The following is a 14,070-nucleotide window of genomic DNA, read 5'->3' as shown; positions in this document are numbered from 1 at the left end:
GACTTCAAACACTGAGACCCCAGAATGCTTCTAGATTATTTTGTATCTTCCAGCTTTCAGACAGTGCCTGCAGTAGAGAACAGGTAAAATTAAGTATCTGTGCTATGAACACGTTTGTTTTGCCACCCAATAAGGAATGCTTAACAGCGGTGCACAACACTCAACGTGAAAAGGAGAAATCAGTGACCTTGTCTAAAAACAAGCTTTGACACATTCATATTCCAGAAACCATCAAATTGTAAAAATACATATAAAAGAACAAAATAAAAGCATTAACCTTCTTTAGTTGACTTTTCAATCAGAAAATGGCTTTCATTGGCTCTCTTTCCCATTCTAGCAGTCTCCAACAACCAAGATGTGGTGACTGCTGGTAAATTCCACTTCTTGGCAGCTTCATATTTAGATCCACCTGGTTCTTTCAATACAAGATGTGTACTGGCAAACATGCCTTTCTTTGCATTGGATTTGCGAACAAAGAATTCTTGAACGCTGAAAATTATATTTAAATAAAAGCAAACGGTCATATACACAACTAGTGAGCAAGCTAAGAAGGAAGTTTCTAATACAACTGTTGTTAAGAGTTCTACATATAATACTCGCTGATAAAAAGTTGATATTTACGAATCCTCTTACAAACGCTTACTCAAAGATAAAAATGTATTGCTACAGTAAAACTTTTTATAAAAACATAAGCAAATTAACCTAGACTTTCAAGAACTAACCAGGAAAATTACCTCCTTAATTAGTCATCACCTACCCACCTTGGCCCTTCTTCCCAAAAGGAGGCATGGAATAGCCAGGGAGCACAGAAAGGGTATGAATAACACACTGTATCTTTCTAGCCCACTATGTCTTCCCAAAGCATTTTCAGACATAATCTCATTTGATACCCTTAATATTTGTGAAATACCAGTATTTTACAAAATATTGTTTTTTTTTTAAAGATTTTATTTGTGAGAGAGAGAGAGAGAGAGAGAGAGAGCATACGCACATGTGTGCGCACAAACGGGGAGCGGCAGGCAGAGGAGGCAGAGGGAGAAGCAGACTCCCCGCTGAACAAAGAGCCCGATGTGGGGCTCGATCCCAAGACCACATAATCATGACCTGAGCCCAAGGCAGACGCTTAAGTGACTGAGCCACCCAGGCGTCCCTTTTACAATCGTAAAGATACCTGGGAAAAGATACAATTAAGTGACTTGTTCAAAATCACAGAATATTTATTAAACACAGAGAACATGGGGACAGAAAAGAGAAGTCCACCACTTGACATATAAACAGAATTTTTTTTTAAAACAGCTTCTGGGTTTTATGCTCTAGTTCCCACTTTCAAGATTCTTTAAATCTCCCACATTTTTGCTAGCACTTTCATGGTTTCATTTTTCACATTTAACTCACTGATCCATTTGGTACTTATTTTGTATGAGATATGGCTCTAACTTTATTGAATCCTATTTACTGAATAAGCCATCTCTCTTCTTCAATGACTTGGAATATCACTTTTTTTAATAAAGATTTTATCTGAGAGAGAGAGCACAAGTGGGGGGGAGGGGGGAGAGGCAGACTCCCCGCTGAGCAGGGAGCCCCATGTGGGGCTCGATTCCAGGACCCTGAGATTATGACCTGAGCCGAAGGGAGATGCTTAACTGACTGAATCACCACCCAAGGCATCCCGGAATATCATTTTTATCATACACTAAATTCCTGTTTGTATTTGGTCTATTTCTAGACTTTCTGCTCGTTCACTGAACTTTCTGCAACTTATTAAAGCCACACTGTTATTTAGTGAGGTTTTACAAAATATATTTAAATAACTATTCTATTTTGGAATTTTCATGATTTTTCTGCTTGCTAACCTTTTCTTATGAATTCAAGAATTTAGTTTGCTTGTTGCCCTCCCTAAAAAATCTGGATGGCATTTTAACTGGGATGTTAAATTTATACATTAATGTAGGGGACTGAACAACAGAAACTTTATAATCTTCTTTTCAAGAACATGGATATCTTTTCTACTGTTCCCTTAATAGCATTTTATAAGCTTCTGTAGCTCTTCCAAGTTTCCTGTTAAACCTGTTGGTAAGTATTTTATCTCTCATTGAAACTTAGTTTTCATTAGCTTTTCTAACTGGTTGTATGAAGGTCAATGATTTCTGTATATTAATTTGCCACTTTATTGATACTTATTAAAAGCCACTTTACTAAATTTTTCCCTAAGCACTGCTTTAGTTTAACCCCTGGAACTTGGGTGTCATACTTTTGCTATCATTACTTTCTAGATTTTCTGCAACTTCAGTTTTTTTCAAAAAGCTTTTTATTGTTTAGTATAATTCAAATACAGAAGACAGCGAAAATGGAAATATAAAATTTAGTGAATTATTATTAAGTGAAAACCCTTGTATCTACCACCTACATCAGATGACAGAATCTTGCCAGCCACTCCAGAACCTCTCCAATGTGTCTCTTGCTCAATTACAACCCCTCCATACCTCCCTTCTTAGTAGTAGCCACTATTTGGGTATTTGTGGCAATCACTTCCTTACCTTTATCACATAGTGCATTCTTAAAAACTACAGTTTTTTGGGTTTTTTTGTCTTTTAGCTTATAGGCTCCGTCCTCTTTCCCTTCCCCTTAATACATATTTGTTGAAGACACTGTATTATTTATAACAAAGTTATCTCAGAGTCTGGATTTTGCTAACTGCATTTCTGTGCTATAGTTTAACATGTTATTCTTTTTTTTTTTTTTTTTGGCTGGGTACAGTATATTTTATTGATGGTACATGACAAGGTAGGCTTCCCCAAGCCCCTCCCCTTCTTCAGGGGGCCTGGGATGGAAACGGTGGAGGTCGGGAGATTCTCAGTGTTTTGGGGGATAAGTTGGGGCAGGAACTCCCCAGCAGCTGAGGGCCTCTCTCTTCCTCTTGCTCTTGCTGGGGCTGGTGGTCCAGGGGGCTCTTACTCCTTGGAGGCCATGTAGACCATAAGGTCCACTATCCGGTTGCTGTAGCCAAATTTATTGTCATACCAGGAAATGAGCTTGAGAAAGTGGTTGTTGAGAGCAATGCCTGCCCCGGCATCGAAGGTGGAGGAGTGGGTGGTGTCACTGTTAAAGTCGCAGGAGACAACCTGGTCCTCAGTGTACCCCAGGATGCCCTTGAGGGGGCCGTCTGATGCCTGCTTCACCACCTTCTTGATGTTGTCGTATTTGGCAGCTTTCTCCAGGTGGCAGGTCAGATCGACGATAGATGTGTTGGGGGTGGGGACACGGAAGGCCATGCCAGTGAGCTTCCCGTTCAGGTCAGGGATGACCTTGCCCACAGCCTTGGCAGTGCCAGTGGAAGCAGGGATGATGTTCTGGGCAGCCCCCTGGCCATCACGCCACACCCGGGGACGGACACGGTCTTCTGGGTGGCAGTGATGGCATGGACGGTGGTCATGAGTCCCTCCACAATGCCGAAATTGTCATGGATGACCTTGGCCAGAGGAGCCAAGCAGTTGGTGGTGCAGGAGGCATTGCTGACAATCTTGAGGGAGTTGTCATACTTCTCATGGTTCACACCCATCACGAACATGGGGGCACCGACAGAAGGAGCAGAGATGATGACCCTCTTGGCCCTGCCCTTCAAGTGAGCCCCAGCCTTCTCCATGGTGGTGAAGACCCTAGTGGACTCCACAACATACTCAGCACCAGCACCACCCCATTTGATGTTGGCGGGATCTCACTCTGGAAGATGGAGATGGACTTTCCAATTGATGACAAGCTTCCTGTTCTCAGCCTTGACTGTGCTATGGAATTTGCCATGGGTGGAATCATACTGGAACATGTAGACCATGTAGTTGAGGTCAATGAAGGGGTCATTGATGGCGACAATACCCACTTTGCCAGAGTTAAAAGCAGCCCTGGTGACCAGGCGCCCAATATGGCCAAATCCGTTCACTCTGACCTTCACCATCATGTCTCAGGGATGCGGCTGGCACTGCACCAGAAGATGCGGCTGTCTGTCGAACAGGGAGGAGCAGAGAGCCTATTCTCCTATTTCTTATAAATCAGTAGTTGAATCTAGAAACTTCATCATATTGGGGTTTTATCATTTTGGTAAGGCCACTTTAAGGTGATAGTGTGTTATTCATCAGGAGGCATATAATGTCTGTTTTCCTTTTTATTATGTGATTACTGATTTTCAGAGCCCAGATGTTTTCATTCATTAGGAGTTATAACCCTATCCTTCTTCATTTATTTGTTGGAATACCTCTTAAAGAGAAACTGTCTTATCCATTATTATGGTACTCTGATACAGATTACATAGGAAAGGCAGGATAAATACTTGATCCTTTCACTTTATCTGACAGCTTTCAAATAATGGGCTGGTTTCCCAGCATCTTTCAAACATGACCAATTAGCTTTGTTTGGAAGTCATTATGAAATCATGATTTAAACATTATTTGATGTGTTTGGATCCACTGCCATTATTCTCTTTAGTGATACTTAAATTTTCCTGTCTTTGGCCAGTGGAGGTCCTTTTGACACAACTTCCTTAGCAGTCCTTGCTATCTGGTCTGACAAAATGTTCCATACTCACTGATACCTTTTCTGCCCCAGACCTGGAATTAATTTTTTTTTTAAAGACTTTATTTATTTGAGAGAGAGAGTGCAGAGAGAGAGAGCAGTGAGCATGAGCATGAGTTGGTGGGGGGTGGGTAGAGGAAGAGGGAGAAGCAGGCTCCCCACTGAGCAGGGAGCACAATGTGGCACTTGATCCCAGGACACTGGGATCAAGACCTGAGCCAAAGGCAGATGCCTAAGGGGCTGAACCACCTAGGCGCCCCCTAGAATTAATCATTTCTTTACATTTTAGTTTCTTTTAGCCAGAAATGGTATTTTAGGATCACAATCTGGGCACTGGGATTGCTTATTACCATTGTGTTGATAATGATTTCTAGGCTTATAAATGGGTTTGAATTCCTCTTAGAACCAAGAGTTATGAAATAGTTCTAAAATGTCCAGTTTATAAGGTCTTTTCATTTTCTATTTATACTATTCTAGTCTTTTTGCATCATGATTAGTGAGTATGGTCTGTACTCTTTCTACTTCAGGGAATTTACTGAGCTTTTCTTTGTGGCCAATTTCTTTATAGGCAATGTTTCTTAGTGTTTTACAGGCACTTGAAAAGGTATGTTTTCTGTTTCAGGGTAGATGACTATGCTATTGAAATCTAGATCCTTCCCTGTTTTCCTATGTGACCTCTCATGAAATAAAAGATGGAAATTAAAGTCTCCTACAAGTAATGTATTTCTGTTGATTCCACCTTGTATCTCCTAATGTTTTCGTCTGATGGATGACAGTCATGTTCTTTTTGGCATTTATATATTTTAACTTCAGTGTGACTAGCTATTTACAGTGCTCTTCTTTTTCTTACTTAATGCTTTTGCATTTGAATCCAAACTTGTCTGACATTAGAATTGCAACCCCTCCTTTCCTTTTGTTTGCATTTCTATGACATACCTTTGCCCATCTTTTTTTTTTCCAGATGTTCTGAATCAATTTGTTTCAGGTGTGTCTCTTTAAAGTCATTTTAAGTGTTGCTTCAAGATCTAATCTAAAAGAACTTTTTTTTTAAAATATAAAAGTTGATTTCATTTACATTTACTGATATAAGTTTTCTGCTTCCTTTTAGAACAGTTACCACCTAAGGTTCACTTAGGGGTTGGGCTAATTTGAATTTTGGAAGTAATTTTCAAGTTCTTTTTTTTTTTCCTTCCCAAGTATTCATTACTGAAAAAGAATAAATTGCCCATATGGCCCATGGAAGGGAATAATGCTTGGATGTGCAATATTCAATCATGGCCCTCATATCAGCTTTACATATTCCCTTTCCTGGTAGGTAAGCACTAAGGCCCATGGTCTGAACCTTTGCCAGGTATCCATCTAGTAGTACTGAGCCATCACAAAGCTCAATTCCAATTTGAATGTTCACCAATAAGTCAAAAGGTACACCATGATAGCAAGTGCACAAAAAATACTACATACCTTGCTCCAAGGCGATTTGCTAAGAACGTCAACGAATCTTTTTCTGCTCCTGCACACTGGCTGAACGAAATAACACAACCCTCTAAAGGAGTCATTCCTGCCATTACTGGGACTGGCATGAAGAGAGGATTTGACTTTGGATCAATTAAAGTCTGATAGTCTATACAAGTTACCTTTTAAAAACAAGAGACACAAGAACAGCAACCTGAAATAAGCAACTAGTGGTTAACACTGGTTTGGTTACAGTAGCAGTAATTTTAGTTTACATGAAAAGCGATTTTACTTGAAAATAACCTTGTGTATGCTCATTCTCAATACATTTCACATTATATTAAAAAAATTAATTCATTACACAGGATATTAACATCAGGCAGGTTTACCATTTAATTACTAAATATTGCGGTAAATTTAATTTCTTCCCAAGTATTAGTTTATAAATTTTCCTCTTAGCTCTTGGAAAGTTAAAAAAAAATGGTTGAATTACCAGTGTTCAGCCAATAAAAAAGAACAATACAAAAGTGCACCCATGCTTTGGTTGTGAGAAAACAGGGAGGACTGAAATAGTATGAGGTGACCTGGGGTAACATCTTAAGAAGGAATGCTGCTGCTGTGGCCCCAGGGAAACAATAAGCTCTACTCTGCCAGGATTGGGGCCAAGAAAGCTTGCGTATTTTCCTATCTTACAATTCCCTTTGCTAAACTCAAAATCTAAACCTTGCGCAAATGCCAATTTACCTAAACTGAATTGCTTAGGAAATAAACATTAACACTCTCAGGGCCTGATATCCTTCAACACATTTCAACTGCTACAGGGTTTTCTTACCAGCCACGTATTTGTGACAACTTCTCCCACAGTTGCTTCTACTTCACACCCCAGCAGAGGAACCACAGCATAATCAGCAACAATTCTGCTCTGAAGGGACACGATTTTTCCAGCATTTTCTCTTATGATATTTGCAATATTAGATTCATTTTCATTACTAAACCCCAAAACAAGGAAACTCTTTTGGCTAAATAAACCTTCTTCAGTAATTGTAGAAGCATCAGGGAGGCAACGAGTGACAGAAGACTGGTTTTCTTCTTGCAGAGAAATATGAGTAGAGTCATTAAAGGGCTCAAGTTCAGACTTCACAGCTTCAACTAAAAGAGAAAAAGAAATGTTTTCTAGCAGAAAATGTATCTTATACTTAAAGGTAACATGAAGCCTGAGAACTGTGACCACAGTCACAAAAACTAAGGCTCAGTAAGTACACAAACTCATCCCATCTTCTTGGCTACCAAGAGTACTGTCATTATTTCCATCTTCCATTAGAAATGACAACAGCAATCATGTCACTGTTCTAGGTATTCCTAGTATACTAGAAACTCCAATTAATTGAAAATTATGAAGCTCTGGTAACTCCCTGGGCCTGTCTCAGTCCCCAAACCGGTTTTGCTAATTCACAACAGAACTGAGAAAGTATCATTAAGGAAAAAACAGAAGTAATGGCCTAAATGGTCAAGCCCTTCATGTGGAAATAACTGATAAATATAGTAAGAGAATTATGGTTATTGCTTTTTATGGTTTTTTATCTTTCAAAAACCTCCTAAAATTTTCATATTGAGTTTACAGCTGCTTAGCTACTACAATATGGATTTAACAGAACTACTGATGAAGGACCCAAGCAAATAGTCTCAACTATTACATTTCAGAATCAAGTTGGCTGATGGATAATTAGAAAAAAAAAAAAACATAAATGTCAGTAACAAAATATATATAGTCCCTAATATGCAATAAACACTGGCAATTCGAGGCTAGAAGTTTAAAAGGTAAAAGTACTATTTAACATACTACTGGAAGTCTTAGCCTCAGCAATCACACAACAAAAAGAAATAAAAGGCTCCAAAATGGCAAGGAAGAAGTCAAACTTTCACTATTTGCAGACGACATGATACAATATGCAGAAAACTTGAAAGACCCCCAAAAAATTGCTAAAATACATGAATTCAGCAAAGTTGAAGGATATAAAACCAATGTGCAGAAACCTGTTGCATGTCTATACACCAATAATGAAGCAGCAGAAAAAGAAATCAAGGAATCGCTCTCACTTGCAATTGCACCAAAAGTAAGATACCTAGGAATAAACCTAACTAAGGAGGTAAAAGATCTGTACTCTGAAAACTAGAGATCACTTATGAAAGAAATTGAAGAGCACACAAAGAAATGGAAAACCATTCCATACTCATGGATTGGAAGAACAAACACTGTTAAAATGTCCATATTACCCAAAACAATCTACACATTTAATGTAATCCTTATCAAAATACAACCAGATTTTTCACAGAGCTGGAACAAACAATCCTAATGTTTGTATGGAACCACAGAAGACCCCAAATAGCCAAAGCAATTCTGAAAGAGAAAAACATAACTGGAGGCATCATGATTCTGGATTTTAAGCTCTATTACAAAGCTGTAGTCATCAAGACAGTATGGTACTGGCACAAAAACAGACACATAGATCAATGGAACATAATAGAGAGCCCAGAAATGGACCCACATGTATATGGTCAACTAATATTTGACAAAGAAGGAATGGATATCCAGTGGAAAAAAGTCTCCTCAACAAACACTGTTGGGAAAGAAAACTGGACAGCAACATGCATAAGAATGAAACTGGACCACTTTCTTACACCATACACAAAAATAAATTCAAAATGGATGAAAGATCTAAATGTAGAGATAGGAAACCGTCAGAATCCTAGAGGAGAACACAGGCAGCATCCACTTTGACTTTGGCCTAGCAACTTCTTACTAGACACGCTGTTGGAGGCAAGAGAAGCAAAAGCAAAAATGAACTATTGGGACTTTATCAAGATAAAAAGCTTTTGCAAAGCAAAGGAAATAGTCAACAAAACTAAAAGGCAGCCTACAGAATGGGAGAAGATATATGCAAATGACGTATCAGACAAAGCGTTAGTATTCAAAATCTATAAAGAACTTATCAAACTCAACACCCAAAAAACAAATAATCCGGTAATGAAATGGGCAGAAGACATGAATAAACTTTTCCAAAGAAGACATCCCGATGGCTAACAGACACACGAAAAGATGCTCAACATCACTCTCCATCAGAGAAATACAAATCAAAACCACACTCAGACACCACCTCACACCTGCAAGAATGGCTAAAATTAACAACATAAGAAACAACAGGTGGTTGGCGAGGATGCACAGAAAGGGGAACCCTTTACACTGTTGGTGGTAATGTAAACTGGTGCAGCCACTCTGGAAAACAGTATGGAGGTTCCTAAAAAAGTTAAATAGATCTACCCTATGACCCAGCAATTGCACTACTGGGCATTTACCCCAAAGATACAAATGCAGTGATCCGAAGGAGCACCTGCACCCCAATGTTTATAGCAGCAATGTCCATAATAGCCAAACCATGAAAAGAGACCAGATGTCCATCAAAAGATGAATGAATAAAGAATATGTGGCGTGTGTGTATATGTATATATACATATATATGTATATGTACACACACACAATGGAATATAACTCAGCGATCAAAAAAATGAAATCTTGCCATTTGCAAAGATGTGAATGGAGCTAGAGGGTATTATCTTAAGTGAAATAAGTCAGAAAAAGACAAAAAACCAAATGATCTCACTCATATGTGAAATTTAAGAAAGAAAACAAATGAATATATGGGAACAGGGAAAATAAAAAAAAGGAGAAAGGGAAACAAGCCATATGAGACTCTTAAGAATACAGTACAAACTGAGAGTTGATGGAGGGAAATGGGCTAAATCAGTGATACGTATTAAAGAGGACACTTGTGATGAGCACTGGATGTTTTAAGTGATGAATCACTGAATTCTACTCCTGAAACCAATATTGCACTGTATGTTCACTAAGTAAAGTTTAAATTAAAAAAAAAAGGTAAAAACTTAGTTTTTGATAAATCTAGTGGTGCTGTGTACAAGGATTGGCTAACTACAGCCTAGGAGCCAAATTGGGCCTGCAGCCTGTGAGTTAAGAACGGCTTTTACGGGGGACACTTGGATAGCTCAATCAGTTAAGCGTCTGCCTTCAGCTCAGGTCATGATCCCAGTGTCCTGGGACTGAGTCCCACACTAGGCTCCTTGCTCAGCGGGGAGCCTGCTTCTCCCTCTGCCTGCTGTTTTCCCTGCTTGTGCTCTCTCTCTCTCTGACAAATAAATAAAATCTTTAAAAAAATGGCTTTATGAAGCATCTATCTTTGGCTCAGGTCACGATCCTGGACTCCGGGGACTGAGGCTCAAGTTGGGCTCCCTGCTTTTCCCTCTTCTTCTGCAACCCTCCCTCCTCCCCCCACCCTGCCCCCGTGCTTGTACTCGCTCTAATAAAATCTTAAAAAAAAAAAGGAATGTTTTTTACATTTTTAAATGGTTGTAAAAAGCAGAACCCAAACAAAATAGAATATGTACAGAGACAAAACATGGTTGACAAAGACTAAAGTATTTACTGTCCGGTCCTTTACAAAGTAAATTTGCCAAGCCCTGCTTTATGAGATCTCAAGAAGCCTGGAAGTTATTCAAGGATTCTTCATTTATTCACCTATACAGGCAGTGTGCTGAGGTGCTTTACGTGTATGTAATTAGTGCCCGTGATACTATGATGATGATACTACTGGTTTATCTTTTTTTTTTTAAAGATTTATTTATTCTTATTTGAGAGAGAGATCACGCACCTGCGCATGAGAGGGGCAGAGGGAAGAGGTAGAGAAGCAGACTCCCCACTGAGTGCAGAGTTTGACATGGGGCTTGACCTCAAGACCCTGAGATCATGACGTGACCTGAAATCAAAAGTCAGATGCTTAACCCACTGAGCCACCCAGGCGCCCCACTATGGTTTATCTATACTCTTTCTTCAAGGGGAATCTCAGGCTTAAAGAGGTTAAGTAACTTGCCTGAAGTCATATAGTTAAGTGGTAGAAATGAGACATAAACCAAAGGCTGTCTGACTTCAGAGCCCGTAACATTATGTTATATAAGTGCCATCTTCTTATTTCTATCTTCATCTCCAAAAGACATTAACATTTTAATTTTTAAACTAATCCTTGCCATATAAAAAAAGTTATAAATCTTTATAAATAAAACTTTCCTACTTCATACAAGTGTTTAAATTACTCTTATTGACCCTCTAAAGAAGCACAGTTTTATCTAAAGCATTTAGTGATCAGTAGGTCAGGAGACTCTTTGACCTCCGTTTCATACTATAGAGAATAAGGGACAAGAGTGTATTTATAATTTTAAAGATATCTGAGGATAAATAAGCTTAGATGGAAACAAAGGTGATAGGATACACAAAGGCGATAACATAGTTATTGCTCCTGTAGTTTTTAAAATAGCAATTTTTGGGGCACCTGGGTGTCTCAATTGGTTAAGCAGCTGCCTTCGGCTCAGGTCATGATCTTGGGGTCCTGGGATCAAGCCCCACATTGGGCTCTCTGCTCAGCAGGGCGTCTGCTTCTCCCTCTCCCCACCTCAACATTGCTCATGTACTCTCTCTCTCAAATAAAAATAAAATAGCTATACTTTTCTTTAAAATTTTATTTATTTATTTGAGAGAGAGAGAATGAGAGAGAAAGAGCATGAGGGGGGAAGCGTACAGAGGGAGAAGGCGACTCCCCGCTGAGCAGGGAGCCCGATGCGGGGCTTGATCCTGGGACTCCAGGATCATGACCTGAGCTGAAGGCAGTTGCTTAACCAACTGAGCCACCCATGTGCCCCTAAAATAGCTATTCTTAATATAAAACATAAAAAGTTTTTTTCCCTTTATAATTAACTTTGTAATCACACCTAGAAGGCAAAAGAAACAACTCCGTTTAATGTCTATATACTGCTGGTGAGAGGGAAGATGGAAACCACAAGGAACTTTAAACTAGTACTATAAAAACAAACTAGCAATACTAAGTTCTTACAAACTGCAAGTAAAACCCTGAAGTTATTTTTTTATTTATTTAAATTCAATTAGCCAACGTATAGTACATCATTAGTTTTTGACGTAGTGTTCAACGATTCATTAGTTGCATATAACACCCAGTGCTCACATCACGTGCCCTCCTTAATGCCCATCACCCAGTTACCCCATACCCCCCACCTCTCTTCCGCAATCCTCAGTTTCTTTCCCAGAGTCAAGACTCTGTCATAAAACCCTGAAGTTATTAAGTGACTCAGAATAAGCTAGATGTTCTACAGCAGTCCTTTCCATTTATTTGGGTAATAGAACCCCCTTTTCAAACAGATCTCATTTAGAAGCCCAACACACACTTCTTGATAAGTCTAATATTGAACAAGCTCTCCCAAAAATAATTTTGCTTTAAGAACTACAAAATACTTGGGGCGGGGAGCAAGATGGCGGAGGAGTAGGAGACCTGGATTTCGTCTGGTCCCAGGAATTCAGCTGGATAGGGATCAAACCATTCTGAACACCTACGAACTCAACAGAAGATCAAAGAAAAGAATAGCAACCACTCTCTGAACAGAAAAGCGACCACTTTCTAGAAGGTAGAACGTGCGGAGAAGTGAATCTGAGGCGATATTCAGGAAGACAGACGGCGGGGGAGGCGGGCTCCATCAGCCAGTGCCGGTAAGTGATAGAGCTGCAGAGCACAAAATCAGAACTTTTAGAAGTCGACTCCACTTAGGGACGTCGCTCCAGTGGCTAACTGGGGTGTGGAACCCTCGCTGGGACAATGTGGTCTCAGGACCCTCGGGGTCACAAAAAGACCAGGGGTGCCTGAGTGTGGCAGAGCTCCCGGGTGTCAGAGCAGGGAAGCCGGCTGCAGACACGGAACCGAGGAGTGGGCTCTCAGCTCGGGGTTGCCATAAACTGTGATTGGCGACATAGTTGGGCCACTGCTCCTCCAGCAGGAACCCAACAAGCGGCAGATCCAGGGAGACTCCCCTTGCTCCCCTAGGAGGAGCGGCGTGGGAGCGCACCGCAGGGGTCTGCTGAGTTTGGAGACTCCACACCAAGTCGTGTGCCAGAGATAGAAACGCTTGGTCACAGGCCGGGTGAGCACAGAGTGCGGCCGGAGACCAGGGAGAGGGAAGTGATTGACTGCTTTTCTCTGGGGGCGCAATGAGGGGTGGGGCCCCAAGTTCTTGGCTCCTCCATGGCGGAGACTGGGAGGCCACCATTTTCACTCTCGTCCTCCAAAGCTGTACGGAAAGGTGCAGGGAACAAAAGCTCCTGAGAGCAAACCGGAGCAGATTACTTAGCCCGGACCCGGCAAGGGCGGGGCAATTCCGCCTCCAGCAAAGACATTTGGGAACAACGACAATAGGCCCCTCCCCCAGAAGATCAGCCAGAACAGCCAGCCAAGACCAGTTTACCGATCAAAGAGAACAGCAGAACTTCAGCGCTAGGGGAATACTGCACATAGAATTCATGGCTTTTTTACCCTGATTCTTTAGTCTTTCAAAGTTAATTTTTTTCTTTTGAATTTTTCTTTTTCCCTTTTTCAACCAACATCTTATCAATCCCTTTCTTAAAAAAATACTTTTTATTTTTCATTTTTAGAGTCATAGTCTATCCCTTCATAGTAGTCACCCTTATTTTTGATATACATTTATAAGTTGTTCTCTCTTTAAAATTCTGGGGTACAGTTTCTTCTAAGAGATCAAAATATACCCTAAACCTCTAGTGTACGGCTTTGTTCTAGTCTCCTGCCTGATCACATTCTCTCCTTTTTTTTAAATCCTCTTCTTTTTTCAACCAACTTCTTACCAATTCCTTTTATAAAATCTTTTATAATTTTCATCTTTACAGTCATATTCCATCCCTTCATCGTACTTACCCCTATTTTTGGACATACAAGGTTTTCTTTCTTTAAAATTTTGGGAGGCACTTTTTTCTAACAGACCAAAATACCCCCCAAATCTAGTGTGTGGCACTGATCTATGCACCAGCCTGATCATATCTGAACATATTCTGTTTCTTTGCTTTGTTTGTGTTTGTTTTTATCTTTTTCTATTCTTTTTTCTTTCTTTCCCTTTCTTTCCCCCCGGTTTCAGGTC

At 40.1% G+C, this 14,070-nt stretch overlaps 1 protein-coding gene across 5 annotated transcripts in view; it reads right to left on the bottom strand.

The window, feature by feature from the left end:
* Positions 1 to 14,070, bottom strand: part of TOPBP1 (DNA topoisomerase II binding protein 1) — a 78,661-nt gene that overhangs the window by 43,753 nt on the left and 20,838 nt on the right. For all 5 annotated transcript variants that reach the window (XM_028099181.1, XM_028099183.1, XM_028099185.1 and 2 more), the window contains 3 exons: positions 6,848 to 7,164; positions 6,025 to 6,197; positions 278 to 489 (listed from right to left, as the gene is read on the bottom strand). In XM_028099181.1, the coding sequence (XP_027954982.1) occupies positions 278 to 489; positions 6,025 to 6,197; positions 6,848 to 7,164 (702 nt within the window). The remainder of the gene's footprint in view (positions 1 to 277; positions 490 to 6,024; positions 6,198 to 6,847; positions 7,165 to 14,070) is intronic.

The sequence above is a fragment of the Eumetopias jubatus genome, unplaced genomic scaffold, assembly GCF_037043125.1.
Source record: "Eumetopias jubatus isolate StellerSeaLion01/CBP00866 unplaced genomic scaffold, mEumJub1_p1.0 scaffold_1, whole genome shotgun sequence".
In the NCBI taxonomy this organism is placed as follows: Eukaryota; Metazoa; Chordata; class Mammalia; order Carnivora; family Otariidae; genus Eumetopias; species Eumetopias jubatus.
Note: the sequence above shows the minus strand (reverse complement) of the source record. Positions and strands in the feature narration are given on the sequence as shown.